The following is a 27,674-nucleotide window of genomic DNA, read 5'->3' as shown; positions in this document are numbered from 1 at the left end:
GTGGCCGCTTTTGACCCCAGGAGCATAATTTGAAAAAAGGTTTTCGGAGAACCACGATATATTATAACATACGAAATATTAAAGGCCTCGTGTATACGGGTGAAATTATAATTTATTGAGATTTGAAATATTTATGTTACAAAATATTTTACCAACTTTAGAGAAGTTTTGCTAACCTTGGGGTTAGTTTTAATGAAAACGAACGATTTTTAAACATTTTTGTTCATTTCTTTGAGTGATAATGATACCATCAGCTGCAACCCTCCAACAAGATGTGCCAATAGGACACAGATGCCATCTCATTTCACTTTTGTCTCAAAACACATACTTAAATAATCAATCTTGAACTTAGTCATGCAGGTAGGCTCACGCACCAACAAATCATGTAAATATCGGCTTGTGTTAAGCAAAAAATTTCAGAAAACTGTTATTGTAGAGAAAATTTCCAAGGCTCATACCTTTGCCAAAAATCAATGTCGACCGGAACCAAACTCGACTGCAGTACACAGGTTGGACTATTGTGTGTTTTATTTCATGTTGTTATGATCCTATCAACATACAATACTACTATGTTGCAAATTAAATTTGCAGTCAATTTCTTTTTAAACTCATATGCGCGTTATTTGAAGATAGATTATGTGAATGTAAATATTGTATCTTGAAATGCCCAGACAAGTTGGTACATTAAGACTTTGGTTTCCAAAGGGATGCATCTGACACCTAAACCAGTTGTAGTGTTGAATAAACACCATTGACAAGAAAGTCATTTTCAGACAAAAGTTTATTAAGATCTTTCAACTTGTTCTTTATTGTTTACATGATATTTAAACATAAAAACCAATACAAGAAATATTATATGTTTGTTTACCATAATTTGTTTGCTCACTGAACATGCCTATTAATCATAAATTAAAAAAGCTAATTGATTTGATATTTCTTTTTCTAGTTATTCATGAAAAATACATCTGTCAGGTGTATATATATTTACTAGTATAAAAAGTGAAGTAATAAAATGAATATATGAAATTCTCCTTGTTTTCACTTGATAAAGCAAATACATTGAAGCTGGAAGAGAAAAATAAAAATAAATTGAATTAGTTCATAAATTTATGCCAATACACCATATGCTACTAGATACAGCATTTGCTACACTCACAAAAAGCAATGGTTACATACCACAAAACAGAGTATAAACATTTAATCGTGAATAAAATGAGAACACAATGCCTAAACCTATTACAAAGTCATTTTTTGTGACACAATGTTTGCTAGTTCACAAACATATTTGCAGTAAAATCTGCGTAGTCGTACGCGTCTGGTATGGTGCGTCCAGTGCGGTCTATGAAAGGTTTCATACGCTGTATGCAGTAGTCTGCCTGCTCCCTGGTCAGGTTCTAAAAAAGACATACATCGGAGTGTGAGGTGGAATATCAGAACTAGGTGAAATAGACATACACCGGAATATGAGGTGGAATAAAAGAACTAAGTATTGTCTCCTTAACCCTTTATCACTCAGATATGCACTTTACGCATTTGTAGTCCCTAAAGAATTTTTTTTTAAATATAATTATTTTATTCATTCAAGATTAAAGTTTTAAAGGAGTTACTCAGAGCTAGTCTAGTTTTATGCTGGTTGCTATAGCAACTTTCACTTTGCTTCTGAGCAAGAATGGGTTAAGACCAGCCACCTGGGCAGCCATAAAACAATTCTAAACCCATGCTATATCATCGTTTTGAAAAGTTATTTAATTATTTAGTACATGGTCTTTTATGGCTCTTTGACATTGAATAACGGAATAATCATAACAGTCATAATTAATTGTGCATTATTTTTACATTTAAGACTTACATTTAACTTAGGAATGTTATAAGTTCTGTGGCCAGAAATGAGCCATCAGCATAATACGATAAAGAAGTAACCAGACTATTGCCAAGCAATATATGTCCCCTGCCGCCTCCACCATTGTCAGAAATTCCACCATTGTCGGTTTTTTTTTATTGTTGCCATAGCAACCAGAATTTTTGACGTAGGAACAAAATGAAATGACGTGCATAATGTCTATATTGCCATCTATCCATGTTTCAAGTTTCATGAAAAAATAATGAAGAACTTTTGAAAGTTATCGCAGGATCCAGAAAAACACCATTTTCAGCAGTATTTCTAGTCTATTTGTTGCCATAGCAACCATATTTTTTGATGTAGGAACAAAATGAAATGACGTGCATAATGTCCATATTGCCATCTATCCATGTTTTAAGTTTCATGAAAAAATATGAATAACTTTTAAAGTTATCGCAGGATCCAGAAAAGTGTGACAGACAGACAGACTCACAGACAGACAGACAGACACACAGAGCGCAAACTATAAGTCCCCTCCGGTGAAACCGGTAGGGGACAAATAAAAGAAGTTGTAAGGTGTGACATGATGGATACTCACGGCATAGAGCTCCTGGGAGGTGATGTACGGCTTGTCTCTAGAGGTGAGGGCCCTGAACGCCTGCTCCACCTCTGAGCTCGACTGCACGTTCTCTGTCTCACGGCTGATCATGAACGCCATGTACTCCTGGAGAGACACGTGGCCATCCCTGCAATTGAAAACACAACACCAGTATAGATGAGTGGTGAGAGAGGAATGATGAAGGGTGAAATAAGGCAGGAGGAGTGTCAAAATAGACCTGTAGAGCGTTGAAATAGACTGGTTAGGAGGAATGTGTTGAAATGGGCTGCTCCAGTGCTGGAACAACCATAGAAATGGTAAAATATGTAGGATTCCAGATGCCATAGATGAAAAAGATACAGCATTTACTGTAAGCATTTTTAGTATATTTTTGTCCAATTTGTACAAGAAGCAGAAAGAATGAACCACTTCCAGAGTGTTGCTTTTTTATTATAAATAATAAATATTAAAAACGCAAAAATTGATGAAATAGTGAAAATGCAAAAAAATGTTGTCATGCTAACCTGTTGGGATCCACCATGTCCAGTATGGCCTGGAACTCGGGATCAACTTGACCCTCCTCCACAACGGGCAGGTCGCATCCAAGGGCACGCAGACAGGACTTGAACTCCTGATGGTCCAGCTTGCCAGACTTGTCCTTGTCAAAATGCCTGCAACAACAAACACTCAGTCAGTAAGCGTTCAGAATACAACCATGTAAAGATATTATAAGGTATAAACCTCCCTTTATAAGGTTTAAATAAGTCAGGCAATGTGGGAAATGAAATATGCTTTACCTAGTGATGTATTGATAACCAGACAATGTTTGTTTAAAGATAATATATTCTAAACAACAATCCTGTCTGGGCAGAAAGTATCGTCCCTGATAATCATGTGCGGAATACAAAGGCTTACCTGGTACAACACTTGACACACATGCATTGAGCCCTGATTTTACAGAGTCTGGCTCATATGAACATGAACTTACTTGAACATCATGGAGAACTCTCTAAGGGCGTCCTCAGACACTCCACTGCGGTTGCGCGCCTGGATCTGCTGGTCAAGGTTGTGCTGCATGCGCATACCCAACTGGTCTAGCTGGTCCCACTGTTGGGCTAGACCCACTGTGCTGTGTTCGGTGTACCTGGGAACCAGAAAACAAGGGGCATAATCAGATAGTAGTATAGGAATGGCAAACTACCATGAATTATATTTCCTTGCTGAAAGCTCTCTATATGCTCTATATATATATCCATGTCCATAGAAGCAAAATGTCAATTATCTTTGACATATACAATCAATATAAAATCATCTGATTTCAACAGAAATTAAAATGTAAATGATAAATTAATTTCATCAAGAACAAAAATCCAATACGCAACTGCTTTTAAAGGCATCAAGAAAAAATCTCAGTTACAATTACTTCATTACACATGCAATGGAAAACTAACATACACAAATAGCATTAATTATTTATGCGCGATGTAACATTTTTTGTTTGATTTGTATATGTGTTTTATATGGGCTGTGCTCTGTGAAAATGGGGTATAATGCATGTGCGTAAAGTGCTAAGAGATTTTCTTTAAACGACATATATCATAGAAGAGGAAAGTGTCGTCCCTGATTAGCCTGTGCAGAGGCTTATCTGGGATAGTACTTTACGCACATGCATTAAACACCCTATTCAAAGAGCACAGCCTATATTTATGTATAGTCTCCTTTCCATGGTAACGTACCTGTTGTCCAGGATGAGTCTCTCCTCCATGGCTGTCCCCAGGTCCTCTATTCTCTTCAGCTGACCCTTCTGGGAGCGTACCTCCACCGCCTTTTTCTGAAGGACACACACAGCAAATGTTGCACATTTTTACAAATGGAGTCTTATCAGGGAAAAATTGGGCTTAATGCATGTGCATAAAGTGTTGTCCCAGATTGGACTGTGCACTCTGTGCAGGCTAATCAGGGTTTAAGTCTTAACTGGAATTTGTTTAGAAGATACTTTTTAAAAAGAAAAGTTGGGACTGCACAGGGTAATCTAGGATGACACTTTACACAATGCATTAAGCCCAGTTTTCTCAGAGCATAGGTCACTTACTAAACAGCTCAGTAGGCAGCTTGAAACTTGAGAGGTGCTTAACTCACATATCTGACAGCAACATAACGTCCATTCACCAGAGTGAAAGTCATATACGCACTGTTACATAAGTAAAACTTGAAACAATACTGTCAGAAAGAATGTCTGACATTGATTTGCTCTGTCTGTGACAAGTACCACAGAGAGTCCAGCACACCAAGGGATTTTGCACCTTAAGCCTATAGGCGAAAATAACAGGACCAAAGCCAGATAATCAGTTTGGTTTTCAGTTATTTTGGTTCAATTATGGTTCAGTTCTGAGGGAGTAAATTGTATCTTGATTGGAAGAGTTGCTTACCTTGGTAGCCTCTAGCTGATCTTCCAGTGTACCAGAACCTTCCATCATGGCCGACCTGTAAACACACATCATCATCATCATGCAAATGCTTTGGTAGAGAATTGTCTTCGATACTCTTCATCTTATTAACAATAAACCAAGGAAACATCCCCAAACATACGGCAAAATAAGTAAAATGCATAATATCAAATTATATTATTAAATGGACTTATCTCCTCTTATTTTCTATGACTGAAAAATTTGTACCTTTGATAAATTATTTAAAGATTAAAATACCAATAGCATTTTCAGATTATATTAGTACGTGGTAGTAACAACAACATTAATCATAAATCAAGTCCTGTCAGAAGACACAACTACACAACTCGGCCAGGCACTAGAGGTTTAGTATCTAACGGTGGAGCATTCCTGCACACGCTATCTTAAGTGAGCAGCCTCTGCTGAGGTGAGCTGGCAGGGTTGAAATCCTAATAATAGACCAGGTCAGCCTCAAATAGCGGTTGCAGAATGTACAGGTCAGGCACTACAGCAGCAAAGGGTTGACTGAAGAAGAAATTTCTAACTTATTGACCAGCCCTTCTGCGCTACATGGCAAAGAGTAATCGTGAGTTGGTAATTATGTCAGCAAGTTCCTACTTGCTGATCAGTCACTAGTATTTGGATCACAAGAAATTACTGTCTGGTATCCATGGGAGACGAGTATGCTATGGTAACTAAATTGGGGACACGCCATGCATCATACTGGCAAAGAACACATGCTGAACTTATGGATGAGAACAGTCTCCGGGAACACATGAATATCATTGCTAATCTTGAACTGCAACAACACCAATCAGCAGTCAGAATCTTCAGCTTACAACAAACATTTTGTCACATGCCTACAAATAGCTAACTTGAACTTAGCCCTTTACCCCTTAGATACGCATTTTGACAGATTTGAAGTCATTTAGAAATTTACATTTGATTAAATACCTTTCTTACAACATTCAATTTAAAGGCTTCATGTCCAACCCTTAGTTACTGATGAGCAGCAAACAGCGTAAAACCTGCACAGACAGCGACTTAATCGCAGGCTGTTCTGGTTTAATGCTGTTTGCAAAGCCATTTTCACTTTGCTTTTTAAGGGGGAAAGGGTCAAATCATCAACCATGTGTAAGATTGACGTGTTTTGTATTGATCAACTAAAGGTCAGGATGCAAGTTCATGCTGAAAACTTAGCAAAAATGGAATATTAACCCTCCGTCTAACAGCCACATCCTAGAAATAGGAAGGAAACACTGTTAGCAAATGTCTGTTAAAGACACAGCACTCAGATAGTGCAAATTGAACGAAAACTCTATACAAGGTGGTCCTATATTTACGTAGAAATGTATTTCAAATCAATCCTCTTGTTATCTCTTCAAGTCTTAACATCAAAGTATAAAAAGAATTGGAAATACCCTTGTATATTACGATCTGTATACAGTGTAAATTCTGATAGTCTTTATTAACAACAAACATTAAAAGTATACATCAGATACAAACATGTGCAGTTCTAAAAATAAAGATTAAATAAAAGTGTGCAAATAACCTCAACAATGCATGTAAACTTTCATCCGATGAGTTATAAGCCGATGAATTAAGACTCTCATTACAGAAACAGACCAGTTTTCCAAAATTATTTCACTCGCCCCGCCGGTTGGCTTGTCAGCTCACAACTGAGCCTCGCTCTGAAATAACTGGGATTAATAAATGACCCGAAAGAATGGTCCCAGATTAGTTTTCCCACAGCGAGGCTAATATTAAGACTCCAGTAGTAAGAAGCCGTCAGTACATACCTGGTGTCCGTGAGCCAGCCATGGAAGGCGTTGGCAGCCTGTGCAAACTGCTTCCTCAGCTGATCATTCTCCTCCTGCCTCTGTTGCTAACTCTGCAGGTCCACATCACGCTCCTGTAACAACACAAACACATTCATTGGTTGCTGAACATAGCAAACATCACAACCATATTTACTGACTTGAATCTGATGTAACTATAAAGTGAATGAATGTTTTCTCTGGAAGCTTAGACATGATCCTTGTAAATGCAACACTTAACACTGTGTATCTCGAAATCCCTTAATTATAAGAGTATAAATACTCCTATATCTCCCACTGCCCTTTGTGCAAGTCAACACTTTAAATGTTTCTCACTGCCCTTATCATTCAAAGTACCATACTCCCATATCCCACACTGCTCTTATTGCTAGAGGGCGTACCTTGATGATCTTCTGGAGGTTGTTCCACGTGTCCTGCAGTGCGTCCATGGTGAACCAGGTGTACAGGTTGGGGCCCACGTTGAAGCTCTTGATCTCCTTGTCAAGGGCCGCCAGCTGGTTGAAGTCATCCTGTGCCGCCTCCAGAGACGCCTTGAACTGCTCGTGGTTCTCACGCAGATGCTGGGGGGAGGGGGGGGGAATAATACTATTAGTGCATGAGTTATACAAACCACAAAGCTGTTTTTCCAAAACAGCAGTGCTTTTTAGTCATATAATCGGACCAAATTAATACAATATCGTAAATTTACGCCCAATTAACAACCAAGCGATCTCCCTGCCAATACTTACCCTGATTTCCTCTACCGAGTTACATCTCACTGGGTCAGTCAAGTCCTCCTCAGCGTTCTCAAACCAGGAGTTGAAGGCCGAGGCCTTCTTAGCGAAAGCCAGGTAGAGATCCTCAATCTGGCGGTACTGGTCCTGTAACCGTAGCAACGTCTGCTTCCTCTGGTCAGAGTCGTCCAACAGTTTTTTCCATCTGGATAGAAGTTGTACATAAAATTAATGAAAGTATACCTTTCCAATTTTTTTCATGCATTTCATGTACATATTCAATATGAATGTAAAAGTTAAAAACAGCTAATTATTTATGTACATTAAAGAACCTTTTTCCAAAATATGACATAATATCAATCAATCATGTGTTATTCTTTTGATCTTATATCTAAGTGTGCAACAATTTCTACACATTTGTAAAAACTCTTTACATAAATTTTCATTAATCATAATACAAGTAATTTCTTTTGCTTTACACCTAACTATGCAACAATTCTATCTTTTATGCATACACCTTTAATAAATATTCATTTAAAATAACATAATATTCTCTGTTATGCTAATATTAAACTGGTTTATCATTTTCTACCAGTCCCACTGACTGATTCCCACAGCTGGTTACCTGCTCATGACATCATCGTATCTCTTCTTAATGGACGCAGTCTTACCTGCTCATGACATCCTCGTATCTCTTCTTAATGGACGCAGTCTTACCTGCTCATGACATCCTCGTATCTCTTCTTAATGGACGCAGTCTTGCCTGCTCATGACATCCTCGTATCTCTTCTTAATAGACACAGTCTTACCTGCTCATGACATCCTCGTATCTCTTCTTAATGGACGCAGTCTTACCTGCTCATGACATTGTCATATCTCTTCTTAATGGACACAGTCTTACCTGCTCATGACATCGTCATATCTCTTCTTAATGGACGCACTCTTACCTGCTCATGACATCGTCGTATCTCTTCTTAATGGACGCAGTCTTACCTGCTCACGACATTGTAATATCTCTTCTTAATGGACGCAGTCTTACCTGCTCATGACATCGTCGTATCTCTTCTTAATGGACGCAGTCTTACCTGCTCATGACATCGTCGTATCTCTTCTTAATGGACGCAGTCTTACCTGCTCATGACATCGTCATATCTCTTCTTAATGGACGCAGTCTTACCTGCTCATGACATCGTCATATCTCTTCTTAATGGATGCGGTCTTACCTGCTCATGACATCGTCGTATCTCTTCTTAATGGACGCAGTCTTACCTGCTCATGACATCGTCATATCTCTTCTTTATGGACGCAGTCTTACCTGCTCATGACATTGTCATATCTCTTCTTAATGAACGCAGTCTTACCTGCTCATGACATCGCCATATCTCTTCTTAATGGACGCAGTCTTACCTGCTCATGACATCGTCATATCTCTTCTTAATGGACGCAGTCTTACCTGCTCATTGCATTGTCGTATCTCTTCTTAATGGACGCAGTCTTACCTGCTCATGGCATCCTCGTATCTCTTCTTAATGGACGCAGTCTTACCTGCTCATGACATCGTCGTATCTCTTCTTAATGGACGCAGTCTAACCTGCTCATGACATCTTCGTATCTCTTCTTAATGGACGCAGTCTTACCTGCTCATGACATCGTCATATCTCTTCTTAATGGGCGCAGTCTTACCTGCTCATGACATCGTCATATCTCTTCTTAAAGGACGCAGTCTAACCTGCTCATGACATTGTCGTATCTCTTCTTAATGGACGCAGTCTTACCTGCTCATGACATCCTCGTAATTTTTCTTAATGGACGCAGTCTTACCTGCTCATGACATCGTCATATCTCTTCTTAATGGACGCAGTCTTACCTGCTCATGACATCATCATATCTCTTCTAAATGGACGCAGTCTTACCTACTCATGACATCGTCGTATCTCTTCTTAATGGACGCGGTCTTACCTACTCATGACATCGTCATATCTCTTCTTAATGGACGCGGTCTTACCTGCTCATGACATCCTCGTATCTCTTCTTAATGGACGCAGTCTTACCTGCTCATGACATCCTCGTATCTCTTCTTAATGGACGCAATCTTACCTGCTCATGACATCCTCGTATCTCTTCTTAATGGACGCAGTCTTACCTGCTCATGACATCGTCATATCTCTTCTTAATGGACGCAGTCTTACCTGCTCATGACATCGTCGTATCTCTTCTTAATGGACGCAGTCTTACCTGCTCATGACATCCTCGTATCTCTTCTTAATGGACGCAGTCTTACCTGCTCATGACATCGTCGTATCTCTTCTTAATGGACGCGGTCTTACCTGCTCATGACATCTTCGTATCTCTTCTTAATGGACGCAATCTTACCTGCTCATGACATCCTCGTATCTCTTCTCAATGGACGCAGTCTTACCTGCTCATGACATCGTCATATCTCTTCTTAATGGACGCAGTCGTACCTGCTCATGACATTGTCGTATCTCTTCTTAATGGACGCGGTCTTACCTGCTCACGACATCCTCGTATATCTTCTTAATGGACGCAGTCTTACCTGCTCATGACATCCTCGTATCTCTTCTTAATGGACGCAGTCTTACCTGCTCATGACATCCTACTATCTCTTCTTAATGGACACAGTCTTACCTGCTCATGACATCCTCGTATCTCTTCTTAATGGACGCAGTCTTACCTGCTCATGACATCCTCGTATCTCTTCTTAATGGACGCAGTCTTACCTGCTCATGACATCGTCATATCTCTTCTTAATGGACGCAGTCTTGGCATGCTTGGAAGCAATAAGCTGGTCCTTCAAGATTGTTATGGTCTGTATGCCCTCCTTCTCGAAAGCTTGAAGGCCGGCATCGAAAGTGTCCTGAATAGCATAATTATAATACACAGATAAACAGGTAAGGAAATTCAGTGAATCAGGAATGTACGAACCATGTTCTGGGAACACTGGGTTTTATGCATGTGCGCATAGAGTCACCTCACTTTCAGCCTATACTGATTGTTGAGAAGAAACATCTTTAAAATGAACAATTCCATGAAGGAGAAAAGTGTCGTGCCTGATTAGCATGTGCGGACTATGCAAATGTATCAAGCTCAATTTTCCCAGAACAAAACTCACATAAATGATCCCAGTTGCTTAAAACTTCAACAGCCAATCAAGCTGACAGTTTGTTATGTTTGTCTGGATTTCTTACACTATTCAACAGTATTTCCGCAATATAATGGCAGTCCGTAAACATACTCAAACTTTTCCTGGGAAAGCTGATTTATGAGTACTTAATTCACATACTTATGCCCTCAAAGATATGGCAATAATGGCAACAAAAAATACATAATTATTCGCCCAATTGCTGCAAATAAATATACCAAGTGCCTTTCTAATTTAAATGTCACATGGTACCGTTTTGCACCAAATGGGTGATATATAACTTACACATGCAACATAACAACATTAAGAATTATTTACTTATTTAAATATAAAATTGCAGTTAAATTTTGTTAACCTTAAATTTTCATAAATAATTCAAAATTTCAACTGCTGTAAGTTGATTGGCCATTAGAAGTTGCGAGCACCTGTCTCCAAGATGTCTGGCATGCAGTTATGGCAATTAGATGAATGTTAGTACCATCTAGAATGATATTGTGTTACAATATCTGAAGTAGCAGAAAAACTTACCCAAAGCATTAGAGATAATTGACATTAAACAGAATTTAAATAAGAAGACAAAGTTGAGTGCTTAATATTTCTTATGAACTTACAACAAACATAAGAACAGCTAAGAACAGGGCATTAAGGTGTGAAAACAGGATATTATATAAGGTATGTATGATGACATATAATCTATACATGGGAAAATCATTTAGAAGGTGATACTTGGGGAAGACACAAATATAAATATATAAACAAACAGAAGCAGTGTTTTAATAGTGTTGAATTTCATGTAGGAAAACAGTGTTTTGCCAGTAATATGTTCATATTGTTCAGGGTGGGAAATTAATGCTTGGGGTGAAAGCTACCTTCTTCACCATAAGGTACCCTGTCAGTGAAGCTGCTTGTCTCATCTACAATACATGCAGTCACACAGCCAGACTACAGCAAATGTTTACCCATGCTTAACCCAAGCTTTTTCATATTAACCCTGTTCATCTTATATACGTATTTTTACGCATTTGTAGTCCTTTAGAAAGTTACATTTAATTAAAAACCTTTCTTACTAAATTCAAGTTTTAAAGGCTTCATTTACAATCCTCAGTTACTGATCAGCAGCAAACAGCATAAAACCTGAACAGAATGCGAGTCACTTGCAGGCTGTTCTGGTTTTATGCTGGTTGCAAAAGCCATTTTCACTTTGTTTCTTATTTGGGAAAGGATTAATACCTCATCACGAATATTTTTATCTTAAAATTAGTGTAATTTGTAATTTGACCATACACATGGCTACATATTTTTTTGAATGACAAATTGGATGACTTTATTATGGTTGGATGACTTCAATGAAATGAAATGACATCCCATGAGTAAACAATGATTTCTAAACATGTTTTGGTATGCATAAACAGATTCTATGAATAATAGAAAGACTTTTAGTTCAGTAGTTAATAACACTAATATATATTAGCCAGTATATGTGTTGATTTTACAAGTTAGCTGTTAGTACTGACCACAATTAAACACGACTATTGCCAAGCAATTTATGTCCCCTACCGGCTCCACCATTGTCAGAAATTCGACCATTGTCAGGAAAAAAACTCTTTTTTTAAATTTGTTGCCATAGCAATCAGAATTTTTGACGTAGAAACAAAATGAAATGACATGCATAATGTCCATATTGCCATCTATCCATGTTTAAAGTTGCATGAAAAAATATTAAGAACTTTTAAAGTTATCGCAGGATAAAAAAAAACCAGCATTTTCAGCAGTTTTTTTAGTCTATTTGTTGCCATAGGAACCAGAATTTTTGACGTAGGAACAAAATGAATTGACGTGCATAATGTCAATATTGCCATCTATCCATGTTTTAAGTTTCATGAAAAAATATGAAGAACATTTTAAGTTATCGCAGGATCCACAAAAAAAACACCATTTTCAGCAGTATTTCTAGTCTATTTGTTGCCATAGCAACCAGAATTTTTGATGTAGGAACAAATTGAAATAACGTGCATAGTGTCCATATTGCCATCTATCAATGTTTCAAGTTGCATGGAAAAATATTAAGAACTTTTAAAGTTATCGCAGGATCCAGATAAAAACACCATTTTCTGCAGTATTTCTGGTCTATTTGTTGCCATAGCAACCAAAATTTTTTACGTAGGACCAAAATGAAATGATGTGCATAATGTCCATATTGCCATCTATCCATGTTTCAAGTTTCATGAAAAAATATTAAGAACTTCTAAAGTTATCACAGGATCCAGAAAATTGTGAAGGACAGACAGAGCGCAAACTATAAGACCCCTCTGGTGAAACTGGTAGGGGACAATAAAAAACAATGTAGCAAAACATGCTGTTACATAGAGCTGTCACTATTCACCAATCATTGGATTTTATTCGATTCCGATACCAAATGGTCCGATTCTATTATTTTCGATTCGATTCAGATTAAACTATTTGCTGCTTATTTTGCAAACTATTTCATGTTTGGTTTGTCCAGAGTATGAATTACTATGTAGGGTATTTGCTATTAACTTATTATGTTGTACATTTAAAGTGTTTAAATTGTTAAATGAAATATAAAACCGCAACATTGTTTTATAAGTAACACATTTATTTAACAAAACTTCCTGTTGTGTATTCTTAAATAACATAAAATGCACAATGTACCACATGTGTTTAACAGGAAAAAAAACATGTAAGTATATAAACAACTTCCAGTTGACTTCTTAACAGAATGCACACAGTTTAGTAAACAAACCATATGGGTAACTTACGTCAACAAAACACGTTTTGCAAGTTGCCTTTGCATCAGAACCTTCGCGAAACCCAAAATGTTAACATACTTTTTATTATAATTTTGACGATGCGTCTTTCGGCATGGTTGAAGAAGCTATTTTACCGGCTGATGTATTGCTCAGCATGTTATTCATTCATTCATTGGATGCCATATTGACTATTGACCAATCACAAGACGTATTACAAATGACAAGAACGTTTAGACGACGGATTTGGAAAGTAAGGTTTAAAATGCGGATCAATCGAGATTGTAGTGAATCGAATCGAAATTGGCCGTATTGGTATCGAAAACGAATCGGCGGCATTGAACCGGTTTTTCGATGCATCGAACCAAATCGTTACAGCTCTACTGTTACACCATTCACCAATATTAAAAAATATACAGCTAAGTAAAAGCCAATAATATCTGATAACAAAAACCATCAACAACAAATGAAAAATAAACCTTAGCTTTAAATTTGTGTAACAAAGAAGCCTAGAACACCAGCTATAATAGAAAATAATCCCAAACAAACATAATTGTTGCATTTAAGTGACCATGACAAGGATTTGGTCCAGTTGAACAGACTAACGTACCCTGAGAAAACCTCCCCATAAAATATGAGCCCAACTCTGAGAAAACAGGGCTTAATGCATGTGGGTAAAGTGCAGTCCGCACAGGCTAATCAGGGACAACACTTTCCGCCTAAATTTGGGTTTTTGCTAAGAAGAGACTTCATTTTAATGAAAAATGTCATAAAAGTAGAAAGTGTCGTCCCTGATTAGTCTGTGCTGACTGCACAGCATATCTGGGGCGACACTTTACGCACATGCATTATGCCCAGTTTTCTCAGAACACGACTCATATAATCACAATCAAGCCCAAGTTACTGATAACCAACAGCACTCCTACCTGTTTAGTGAGCAGTGTCTGTACAGAGGACAGGTCTCGCCCATACTCGTCAGACCGGACCTGCGTCTCCTTGTCAGCTATCCACCTCTCCACCACGTCCGTCTTCCAGATGAACTGCAAGGCGGAGTTGTCTATGAGCCCTGCCTTCCGGAGAGCAGCTGCCTCTTCAAGGGAAGATAACTTGTCCTGCAGGCCCTTGATACGCTGGGCGATGCTCTCACGGTTGTGGTTGCCCTGGAAAGAGTAATAAATATTAATAATATAAGTATAAAATATATCATATACATAGAAATATATACATAAATAACTTGTATGTTACTCTTCTACTTTCATCAAGTATGCTGAAACACTATCATAGCCTATCTTAAAAGTCCATAGGAGGGTATTTACAAAAATATATTATTGCTGCCTGGCACATATGTCATATTTGTAGAAATATTCAGTAAATTGATAACATAACAGTAATGCAGTAAAATTCTCATTGAAGTATACAATATCTATGTGACTACAAAGTGTCAAAGTGCGTATCTGAGCTTGAAAGGGTTGCCATGACAATCAATCCTGCTGGTTTACCTCATGCATGAGCTTCTCTCCCTCCTTCTGCACCTCCTGACAACGATCCCTGTGTACGTGGAAGTCCGTCTCAAATACTTCATGCTTCTTCAGCAGACCCTGGACTGCAGCCATGGTGTCCCCGAGGTTTCCACCAGACAACAGCCTCTGTTTCTCTGCTATCCACGCCTCCTCCTCATCTACATTGGCTGAGAACTGCTGGAACGCATGAGACTCCTCCAGCATCTGTCCTCTGTTCTCGGCCATGTTCTTGAGTTCTTCCCAACTCTGGGCCAGCTGCTCCAGCCTGTTCTGTATGTCGGCCGTGTTGATGTCAGACTCACTGATCAGCTTAGCTCCCGTCTCCTGCACCGCCTGAAACAGCAAAGCAGACTTTCAAAGAGCTTGTTTGCGGGATTGTGCTAATGAGTCGCGTTCTGGGAAAACTGTGCTTAATGCATGTGCGTTGAGTGTTGTCTCAGATTTTCCTGTGCAGTCTGCACAGGCTAATCAGGGACAACAATTTTCGCTGCTCTGATTCTTATCCTATGATTAGTCACATATCGACATGCAGACTGAAGCATGAATATTGACAAAATGTAAATGATTTTGAAGTCATAAAGCTAAACTATGCCACCGCGACACTACACTTGTATGACAGGCAAAACTCTACAAATACGACTTATGGCTACACTCTACCATTATGTTTACACTCTACCGGTAAGGTGGACTACATTCTACCATATTGGCTTCACTCTTCTTGGCAGGCTACACTCTACCGTGACAGCTACACTCTACCTTCATGGCAGGCTACACTCTACCTGTATCATTAGTATGGCTACACTTGACCTGTATGGCTACACTGTACCTGTATGGCAGGTTCGTGGCTGGCCAGCTCAGCCTCAAGACGTCGGTGTTTCTTACGAAGATTTTGCACACCTGTCAAATCCTTCCCATAATCCTCAGAACCAACCAGCAGCTTCTTCTCCCTGTAACACAAACAAGACCAAGTGATAAACTCAACAGTAATGGGCAGTGGACATACCTTGTAAAACATCAGAAGCAGGGCTGTGATCGTGGAACCACCTGATTGTAGGGAAATACACAACCACTCTTACTAGGTTGTTAACAAAGATCATTTGGGAACAAGTTGTAAAACTAGCTGAAAATAGGAGAAATGAAACCCAGATAGGGCATATTTACATTATGATACAATGAGCAGCATCCTGCCAAAATGGGTCTTATGCCATATGCAGATAGCATAGTTCAAACCATCCTGCGTATAGTGCAGTCTGGTCGGGAGTTACGCTGTGTTTGCTATGAAGACAGACAAGGTTTTGTGGTCTCGTTAGCACACCAGACTGTGTGGACTGTCACTATGGTAACGTAACCTCTGGTATGTCAATGCATTACATATGAGCACTTTCACATTTTCACAATATTAGAAACAATGAGAATAGACATTATTTTGTAAACATTATGCTTCAGTCGCAAGTTTAACATGTTGTTAGATTTTATAGACGAAAGGTCCTATGAAAGTAAACTGTGCTTTAAGTCTGATTTTTGTTTGTAAACACAGCATGCTAATCATGTCACAATTGGCAATACTAGTTCACATTTCCTACAAGTTCAATTTTTTATAAGAGAAGTAGAACATATTCTGCAATCAAATACAAAAACAAAGATTTATAGAGTGAAAGTAAGTAGCTTAACACAATCTTGTCACAGGTGGAGATCAAAGTACATATACCATTGAAGAACAGAGAATAATAACTTTCGATTAATTAATTTAAATATCACATCGATCAATTCACAGTATTTGAAAGTAACATGCTCATACTTAATAATTAGGCCGTGCTCTGTGAAAAGGGGGGGGGGGGATTAATGCATGTGTGTATAGTGTCGTCACAGATAAGCCTGTGCAGTTCGCACATGCTAATCAGGGATGACACTTTCCGCCTATATGTATCTTTGCTAAGAAGAGACTCCCTTTGCACAGAAAATATCATAAAAGCGGAAAGTGTCGTCTCTGATTAGCCTGTGCGGACTGCACATGTTAATCTAGGACGACACTTTACGCACATGCATTAAACCCCCTTTTCACAGAGCACACCCCAATTGTAGTTTATATTCCATAGGGCATGACATTACAGTATTGTCTTTGAGATCAGATTTGTATCAGGCTATAGAAAGACTCCAAAGACAGGCTGGACAAAGTAATGTGTTAACAGGCCTACTCACCCAGACACTAGCAGGGCATCTAAACTAAGAGTGGCAAAATGTACTCAAATAATATCATATCATTTGCCATAACAAACCCCGCATTCGTATAAACAAATTTTCTAAATAATTCATATTCAAACATGCTTCTTCCTCACTTTTCTAGAGATAAAGAACACCATTATAAAATTAAAAGTACTGAAAAACTGATATTGTGATTCTGACCAGAATATAGTACAATGTGTCTATTCTATCTATTGCAAAAACATGACCCCTGTTTATCAACAACTTATATCTCTAGATTGTACATAAATAAATCTCTAGATTGTATATACTTCAACCTCTGGATAGTATACACTAAAATTTCCATATAGTACATCTTTTAATCTCTAGATTGTACATACTTAAATCTCTAGATTGTAGACACATACATCTCTAGACTGTAAATACTTAAATCTCTTGATCTCTTGTTTGTTCTTCATGAAATATCTAGACAGTGCTTATTTTTATCTCTATGAAGCGGCCATGGTCCCCTTATTTTGTGAAAAAATCAATCGCGATCTTTTGAAAATTGTTAAAAATGAGTTGAAAACTGTTTAAAATCTGGAAAAAATGAGTCGGAACTTTTTTTTAATTGAGAATGGAAATTTTACTGGCAATCTTCTTAAAATTTTGAAAGTTTGTGTCTCAAACTTCTCATATATGTGAAAAACAGCCATTCTTTAAGAAGCCTTGTACATACTTGATCCACGCCTCCTCATCATCAATGTCTCTCAGGAACTGGTGCATGGTGTTGGCCTCATTGAGACGAGTCTTTCTCGTGATGGCAAGCTCCTTGATCCTGAAATGGACAAATAAAAATAATATGAAGACGTGTTTACAGGATTTTTTAACTAATAATTTTTTATGCATTTAGGATTTTTAACGGGAATTATAATGCACCCAAGTGTATAGGTTTTTGTGGACAATGATCATTAAATATTGGTAAAGGATCAAATCTAAATTCTTCATGTTCTTTTTGAAAAAAAAGTGATTTCCAATGAATGTTGTCTTTGAATGTTTTCTATATTTAATCTCTGCTTTTTTAGAATAAAAAGTGTCAGAAAATTTCTTATTCTGTGCAAACCCACACATTTTATGTTGTTTGTAATGCTGTCTTTTTCTTAGCAACTATATGAAAATTACTCCTCGTATGACTTATTGATAGTCATTATGTCCACCCCTCTGTTCTTATATTACAGCACGATCTTTTGTTCTTGCACAATATTCCTTAAAACCTTTACCACCTAGATAGACATATTAACACGTTTGTAGTTCCTAAAAAAGCATCAATTTAATTTAAGAACTTTCTTTGTAGGTTCAAGTTTCAAAGGGTTTATTTTCCAACCCTAACATACCGATGAGCAGCAAACAGCATAAAATCTGAACAGACTTCATGTTACTTGTTGCTTGTGTATAGCCATTTTAGCTTTGCATCAAATCAGTAAAGATTTACCCCCTTACTTCTCGTATCTCTCGTTGATGGTTCTCTTGCGGACCTCAATGCTCTCTGCGTCCCACACGCCGCTCTCGATGAACTGGTCGGCCTGCTGGTTGAGGTCCCTGATGCGGTCCTCGTGGGCCGCTATGTCAGCCTCCAGGAGCTGGTGCTTCTTAGCCAGGTTCTGTACCGAGGCCAGGTCCTTGCCGTACTCCTCACTAGTCAGCATCTGCTCAACCTGAGAAATATATGCTTATGATTATCATTGATGAAAATGATTATATGCAATGAAGTCCCACTTTCAGAAAACTGGGTTTAGTGCATGTGCATTAAGTTTCCTCCCAGGTCAGTCGGTGCAGTCTGCACAAGCTACATAGGGGAAATACTTCCTACATTTATGAACTTTTTGGTTTAAATACAGACTCTTTATTAGTAAAAATCCAGTTAAGTCAGTAAAATGTCATCAGTGATTAGACTGGCTGCAGCCTGTGTGGACGACACAGGCTTATCTTGGACAACACTTTATGCAGAAGCATAAACCCTATATCCCTGAGTAAGATTCATATGTAAATTATTAGTTTAATTGTGTGAAATACCAGAGGATTATACTGCTCCTTCAACATTTGTAGAATTATTTTTGCTGAATTAAATGAAATCAATTCCATAACTACATCTTTTATAATGATTTTACTGATTGCACAACCAAACATTTTTTATTAAACTTTTTTCAAGGCAATAAAAAAAAACTCCATTTTTACGGGCAATTGCACACACTAAACACTGTAAAACATATCTGTAGCGATCTTAATCATTAAACAAAACCTCCTGGTGCATTTGTGTACCTCTCCAAGCCAGAACTCAATGTCCTTGACCCCTGTGTTGTAGGTACCTCTCCAAGCCAGAACTCAATGTCCTTGACCCCTGCGTTGTACGTACCTCTCCAAGCCAGAACTCAATGTCCTTGACCCCTGCCTTGTACGTACCTCTCCAAGCCAGAACTCAATGTCCTTGACCTCTGCGTTGTACGTACCTCTCCAAGCCAGAACTCAATGTCCTTGACCCCTGCGTTGTACGTCTGCTGCCTGCTGGCCTCTTTCAGTTTCTCGCTCTTCTCTGCTGACTTCTCCACCAGCGTCTCCCACTGCTCAGCCAGGCTCTTCAGTCGCGCCTGCACCGCCGGCTCTGAGCCTGCGCACTTGTGCTTGTCTATAAGGGCTGTCAATTTAAGGAGTAATACAATGATATGAGTCTAGTTTTCTGAAAACTGGTTTTAATGCATGTGCATAAAGTGTTGTCCCAGATTAAACTGTAAAGTCCAAGCCGGCCAATCAGTGTTTCACTTTTAATCTTCACTGCATGTTCACTAAAGAGACTTCCTTCAAATGAAATATACAATAAAAGCGTAAAGTGTCGTATCTTATTGGCATGAGAAGACTGCACAGGCTAGTCTGGGATGGTACTTTACCCACATGTATTAACCCTTTGCATGCTGGGAAATCTGTCGTCTGCTAAAATGTTGTCTGCTAAATTTCTAAAATTAGCATTTTCTTCGAATTTTTTCAAAGAATACTATCAGAATAGCAAACAGTTTGGATCCTGATGAGACGCCACAACTCACAAGCTTAACTTTGATCAGGATGCTCAAGAATTAATGCAGGCAAAAGCGAAAAACTTAAAAAACTTTTAATCGATGATATACCTTTATCTTAAAGTGAGAAAATGAAACAGAGACATCAAATTTTTAATTTTGTATATGAACAACAGCAAACTGTTTTGGCAGAGAAAGAGAGGAAATCAGCTGAAAGGGGATGAAATCTCACCCTTAACACTATGCCACAAATATTTACCTTGTCCAGTGGCCATCAGGGCCTTCAGTCTGTCAGCGTTGGCCGCAAGTTCAGCCGCGAAACCTTGGTGCTTCTGGTGCTTGCTATGTAACACAAACATGAATGATCAGGGTAAATAGCACGTGAGGCTTACTGACAGGAGAATCAGTTTAACTCTTTCAGTGCTGGAACCGAATTTTAAAGGCCTTTGCAAACAGTTTGGATCCAGATGAGACGCCACAGAAAGTGGTGTCTCATCTGGATCCAAACTGTTTGCTATTTTGTTAGTATTCTTTGAAATAAAAATCGAAGAAAATGCTAATTTTAGAAATTCAGCAGACAACATTTTAGCAGACGACAAATTTCCCAGCATGCAAAGGGTTAATTAGTTATACGAAATCGAAGATAAAATCTACTTAAAACATTTATCCTAACGCAGCTTGCAAATGTTTATCTCGGAACCCTGTATATTGGTGGGGTTGCTACATACATGAATATTGGTAGAGTTGCCACCCACCTGTATATTGGAGGAGTCCTTATAGGACTCGTCGCTGGCAATCTGCAGCTTCTCCTGCAGCCAGTTTTCCATCTCGTCAGCGTCCCGAGAGAACTGCTGCAGCGTCTGGGCCACTCCCAGCTTGGACCGGTTGTCAATCACCGCATCCTTTATGTTCTTCCATCTGCAGGCAAAAAGATGTCAGGGTCAGAGGAGAGGTTAAGAGGAAAGGCCCAGGTTACAAATAGAGGATAAGCCAATGCAACAGTATAAGGGAAGGTCAACCATCTGCAAATGAAAACCAAGGTCACCAAGAAATGTGTTTGTCAGAAACACTATGTCCCCTTCTGCGCCGCTTGTATTTATTATATTTTTTTCATTTGGCAGGTTCATATAATTATCTCACTTTAAAGCTTATTACTTCCATTGGATTTGGGTTTTTTACCTTGAAGGATGACCTTGACCTTTCACCACTAAAAATGTGCAGCTCCATGAGATACACATGCATGCAAAATATGAAGTTGCAATCTTCAATATTGCAAAAGTTATGGCAAAATGTTAAAGTTTGGGCAAACAAACCAACCAACCAACCAACCAACAGACAGGGCAAAAACAATATGTCCCATACTATAGTGGTGGAGGACAATGTCACATTTAGAGAGGTCAACAGATTGATATTACCATTGATAATATTTTGCAGAAATCGTTATCAACAATGGACAAATCAGGGTTTTCCCCAGGCCATTTAAGCGCCCCTTGCCGGGGCGCTTGAATTTCGAAATCATAGTCCCCGGGGCGTTTGAAATTTTCCGATCAGTGTATTTTTCAGTAAAAGAAAGTGGAGATTGTCCAAAAAAATCAAGGTTTCTCTATCAGTGTATCAATATTACCTGTTTTAAAAGAGCACTCGGTACCTACTTTCGCAAGTAATCGCCATAAACACCACATGGGGTAACGGATAATCCACTGATAAGAGAATAGCATGACGCGCGTATCGTTTATTCTAGCCACATTACACAGTCATTTCAATGCTGACAAGGATGTATCTGGTAACTTTCCAGTCGTCAAACTGTGAAGTTCATCGTCCAATCGGTTACGCGAATGCTTATGAGGGCGGGGTTAACTATCGACCATTATTTTTGATTGACGTCGGGCATGAAGTAAGAGTTTATCGCAGCTTGATTAGCAAGAAGTTTTACCATTTACGTAATATAAAACCGGTCATTAGTACAGTACCGTACATTAAAGACGCTTTCGGGCATCATCATCACACCTTTTTACTGTAAGCAAGTGTTACCTATGACTCATAACTAATAAGAGAAATTAATTGAAAGTGGTAAAAATTAATTTCTTATAGCGAGTAAGTTGTGCAAATGACTCCCGGTTACAATTATGTGATACTAATTTAATTCCAGTACATTTATATTTCATCCTGTCCATTTATAGAACTATTTCACCTCGTTTTTCTGACTTTTATTCGACACGTTATGCGCTTTAACAAATTTTCGTTTAATTAATTAAGCACACTTGTAAATGTTTTGTCCGATAATCGATAGTTAGAAGACTGATGATGGCAACCGGCCGTGATCCTCGTGGACAACGTGAATTTCATGCATAATTCCGTCAAAACATTTATTCGACTCGTAAAGTGTTTAAACAAATTATCGTTGAATTTATAACGCAACAATTAATATTTGTTGAAATCTCAAATGAGAATAATTAAATTTGTAATCCGAAACCCATTCCCTTAAGTCGATGTTAACGCGTTTTTAATCCGAAACACACTTCCGAATGTAAATGTTACTGCAACGTTAAATATTTTTGCTTCAAATTAGCAGTGCAAATTTATTTTGTGTCGAATCTTTTTCTCAATATAAAAAGAGCGCGAAAATTATGCAGCATGTACAACGTCGCGTCATTTGCATACAAAAGTGTGCGTGTATTGAGCGTTTTAACAAGCACACAACAGGTCAGGGGAATGACGCATATTCAGAGGCAATATTTCAACAAATCTCTAAATAGTCACTTAAAAATGGCAAGGTTTGTGTTAAAGAAATAATTGAGAACTTTTATCGTAAATATTTACCAGAAAGTGATTGATAAAAACGGAATAAACGGGATTATCGGGTAATAAATAGAAACTTGAAAAGTAGTAAGTATACAGTAACAGAGTCGGGTTGAAACGGATATATTGGGGACTCGTTCGAGTCGGAATTTAACTATCTGTGCGGGAAAGTTTTAAAACAATTAAACAATATAAAAAAAAAATATTTTTAAATGACTGTGGGATTTTTTTTAAGAGTACTAGCGCACCAAATGACGTCTTTTGACGCTGTTTTTCTTTGAGTTATAACGCACCACAGAACGTGAATTGACACGTTAAATTAAAAAAAAAATCAACGTCGGGATGGGACACCCCTCCCGAACCACCCCTAGCAGCCCCGGGGCGCCGGAAAAAAATCCTGTGGAAAGCACTGCAAATAAGTGTCAAATTCATCATTAAATTGTTTTATAAATTATCCAAGAGCTATGTGAACATATTCATTCAAATGTTTACAAAATCAAAATCAAATATGAAATGTATTTTATTCAGTGCATCAATTTATCACATTGAAGTCTTGATAGCATGAACAGTTCCGGCTTACCTAACTAGGACCTGGTCACGTTTATCCTCGATGGCATCAGCGTCGTAGTGTTCACCACCAATCAGCTGGTCTGCAAACACTTGTAGGGCCTGAATCTTCTCTTGCTGTAAACAGACGGACACAATACAGAGAACTGATAGATTTTTAAATCAATATACAATAACAAGTATTTAATAATCACAGTGAAGGATTATTAAACAAGAGATGTGTTTGTCAGAAACACAATGCTCCCTAATGCGCGCACTTTTTCTTCTTTTTTTGACCTTTGACCTTGAAGGATGACTTTGACCTTTCAACACTCAAAATGTGCAGCTCCATGAGATACACATGCATGCCAAATATCAAGTTGCTATGTTCAATATTTCAAAAGTTATTGCAAAACTTTACTGTAAGGTTTAAGTTTTGGGACAGAATGACAGACAGAAAGAAAGACAGACAGGCCAAAAACAATATACCTCGATCATTCGATCCAGGGGCATAAAAAGTCACTACAAAAATTGATATATGTATTGTTTATTTTAAAATAAGGGCTTTGAGTGGATCAGAAATAGTTTGATTTATAGAGCAGACTTGTAAAACAGGCCGATTTTAGAAAATTCAAAAGCATTCATTCTGCAGATCAAAGAAAAATCTGTTTAATGATACAATGAGTGGGTAAAATCTATGTTAACCATGTAAACACTGTGTAAATTTCCTTCTTAGATTCTAAAATTACCAAATTTCATTTTAGAAAAATCGAGAAAATAGCTTTAGCCTCTCCCATGCTCATGTACTTTTACAATTATAAACAAGTAAATAAAGATAACTATTAAAATTGTACATGTTCTTAAAAAGAAGACACAACATTGCTAACAGACAATTTGATATGAACCTATTATCGTAAGTGCAAATTAAGTTAAAATTTTCCCAAGATGCTATGGGAATACCAGCCCAGACCTCTCTGCCATCCAGGTGCCACCTACCTGTCCATCAATGGCGCGGTCAAAGTCCTCTTGTTTCTTGATGAGAGTCTCGACGTTGTCTCCATCCACCTGGTCCCCAGACAGGAACGCCTCGCGGGTCGACATCCAGAACTCAGCCTGCTCACAGTCACGGTAGAACAGCTGCAGCTCCAGGCACTGGTCTAGCTTCATACGGCGCTGGATCCATGCCCTGTGGGGAGAAAATAGAAGTAATTTTGCTTTAGTACTGTTTAAAGGATAAGTTGCAAATAGCTCATTTCTGTAGCTCTTTAGATTGCCCCTTAAGACACCAAGGACTGGTTCTACCCAGGAAACAGACTTGAGAGCATTTTAATAAGGCCTTAAGCTTTCCATGCAATCAAGCTAAACTAAATAGGTTTTAATTTAAACTTAGAAAGCTTATTACGACACAGATAGTTAAGCAACTATGAGATTTCTCCACCACTTACCCACATTGTCCCGTGAAAAAAAGCAGCGACATAACATCATTTCACTTACTGCTCAAGTTCCTCTCTATCCTGCGCCATTTCCTCTAGCCTGACTCTCACATCCTCGCTGGCGTAGTGATGGTTCTGGAGCAGCTGCTGACCAAAGGTCTCAAACGCCTGGAACGTGCCCGAGCGCGCATCAATCTCTGTCTTGTGTTCCTGTGAACACGCCAGCACACGCTATCAGTCTGCATGCAACAAATGCTTGGGACTCATCAGGAGGGTTAAATCTGCACCACTTAAATACCTATTTAACCCTTTACCACTTAGATACTGATATGCATTTTGATGTGGTTGTAGTCCCTTAGAAAGTTACATTTAATTTAAGACTTTTCTTACTAGATTCAAGTTTTAAAGGCTTCATTTGCAACCGTAGGATACTGATAAGCAGTAAACAGCATAAAACCTAAGCACATTGCGAGTTACTCCCAGTCTTTTCAGGTGTTATGCTGTTTGCTGCTCATCGGTATCTATGGGTAGGAAATGAAGCCTTTAAAATTTGAATCTATTAAGAAAGGTATTTAATTAAATGTACGTATCTAAGTGGTGAAGGGTTTAATACATGGAACAGTCAACCTACAATATCAATGAAGATATGTGTCCATGACTTATAATGATTTTGCAGTATTACAAAACATATCACTGCAGCAACTTCTACAATAGATTGAAATCAATCACAAAGCCTAAGCAGACTGTAAGACACAAATATTATACACAAATCTAAAACTACAGATTTAACTAGTAAATTTCTTAATACAAGGAGAAAATTAAATATTTGACTAAACATTGACAAATAACACTTAAGAATGGATAAATAAAAAGATGTTGATATGAACTGCTCAAAATCTAAATGGAAATTGTATAAAATATCTTAATTGTTAAAAGTTCAAAGTTGTGTTAGTAAAGCACACAGCAGGCTGTTAAGCTCTTAATACAACAACAACAATTAATTGCTTACTAAGTATCTAACACATGAGCTTTCATTTCATACAAAGTCAATTATGATAACTATTAAGGAATTTGCTTTCATTATAGTGCCATGTAACCCCTTATGATGCCTTATTCAACAGGGTTAATACCTTTCATGAAGATTTCCTTACTGTTTTAAAGTTCTTACTCAAAGAATGTAGGCAAAAAACATGGGTAACTTTTAATGTCTTTCTTTGTAGTTGTACTATCATTATTATAATGGTTCGCTAAATCAGTCATTTGCATAGGATATAATAATTCTTAATGTTATCCCATTTTTAACGCGACATTGACGGTATAACACCTTATGGAATATACTAGCCTGTATTCAACCTTGCGGGATATACCTGTCGCGTGCACGGACTACTTTTTACTTTACCCCTGAATGATTTTTCATAAGAAATAAAGTCGAGAAAACTTAAGCTTCAAAATTATACGACCTTCAACCTTTAAATCTAGTCATATAACATAAGTTTTCGCCATCCGTATAATTAATCAGCTGAAAATGACATACTTATTGCATCATTTTCCCCAAAAACATTTTGACGATTTATTATAAACGCGACTTATTTCACACGTACAATTACTGTATATCGACATATTTGAATTGTCAATTTATCACATTTTCCTTATTTCGTGTAATGTGCATTGTTTATAATCCATGCATATACTTTCGACATTTAAGAATGTAAAACAAGCCATACAAATATCGCACAATTCATAAATAATCTGCAATATTTGCTTTCCGATTCAATTCACGTTAGGCATATAGCCGTGTAAAGTATGAGATGGTAAAAATAGCACCAAACCGGAATTCGGAACGTCCCATTTTGTACACGGGTATTATCCACTCTTGTATCTGTTGTGTAATGGAATGTTTTCCATTATTTGTGTATTTATATATTATTTTTTTTTCTAGTACAATAAAGGCATTTACCATAGACAAATAAAAAAGTGTGCAAGTTTAAACATAATTATGATTGTATGCAGAAATCTGCAAATGCAACCAAGTTAACCAACGGCTATTATTTGATAAACTGCTCCGGTTCATTTTAACAGCAGTAATGTAGAGTACATGACGTAGCGTGTGACGAAGAAGAAAGTTTATTAAGTTCAACTCATTTGAATATAGTGATAGGATGGCATAAGGGTCTTTATTTGCTAAAATAATTATTAAAGACCCTAGATTCAAAATCGTCAATTATTGCGTTAAATGGATTGTTAGATGGATTTTGAAGGAAAATTAAAGGTAAGATACTAGTTCGAACGTGTTTTGCATTTTGTTTGTACTTTTGTCGTTCTCTGTTCCCGGGGAATAGATTTTAACATGGGCGCCATTGATGCATCGGATCACACACGGCATACCCATAACATTATAAAAAACACGTTCTGCGCGTCCTTAAATTCGTCGTCCGAAGTCGGAAAACGTATTGCCCTGTTTATTACGTCAAATAAAGTGTCAGTCGCTGCAATTGTCTGTTTACTCGTCAAAATTGTCAAGGTCGTCGATGGTGTACATGCAGATCTATGTTGACATCGACATCATTTTGTCAGGAGGCAATCGCCGCCATATTGGATTTTGATCATTTTCTTTCGAAAATAAAATTAATTATAGTAAAGTAAAATCTTCTTTTTCGCGGTCGTAATGTGTTACAATTCGCATACTGCGTAAAATTGGATCGAGGCATATGGTGATATTTTTACTTGTTTTACAGTTTGTGTGTGAATTTTTAAAGACTATTT

General features: G+C 37.8%; 1 protein-coding gene across 1 annotated transcript; it reads right to left on the bottom strand.

The window, feature by feature from the left end:
• Positions 1 to 766: 766 nt before the first annotated feature.
• LOC127839960 (spectrin alpha chain, non-erythrocytic 1-like) lies at positions 767 to 27,269 on the bottom strand. The gene is given in 25 exon segments (XM_052368351.1): positions 767 to 1,394; positions 2,439 to 2,586; positions 2,963 to 3,109; positions 3,427 to 3,582; positions 4,175 to 4,269; positions 4,868 to 4,922; positions 6,104 to 6,124; positions 6,685 to 6,797; positions 7,104 to 7,283; positions 7,452 to 7,641; positions 10,178 to 10,314; positions 11,469 to 11,513; positions 14,294 to 14,527; positions 14,867 to 15,220; positions 15,714 to 15,834; positions 17,087 to 17,110; positions 17,808 to 17,906; positions 18,569 to 18,783; positions 19,576 to 19,760; positions 20,393 to 20,477; positions 20,889 to 21,051; positions 23,513 to 23,616; positions 24,475 to 24,664; positions 24,973 to 25,121; positions 27,222 to 27,269. Coding segments are annotated over 25 exon segments (3,384 nt in total). The 3' UTR covers positions 767 to 1,268.
• Between the last annotated feature and the right edge of the window lie 405 nt (positions 27,270 to 27,674).

Source organism: Dreissena polymorpha, chromosome 7, assembly GCF_020536995.1.
Source record: "Dreissena polymorpha isolate Duluth1 chromosome 7, UMN_Dpol_1.0, whole genome shotgun sequence".
Lineage (NCBI taxonomy): Eukaryota > Metazoa > Mollusca > Bivalvia > Myida > Dreissenidae > Dreissena > Dreissena polymorpha.
The sequence above is the reverse complement of the archived record's forward strand: the minus strand, read 5'-3'. Positions and strand labels throughout refer to the sequence as shown.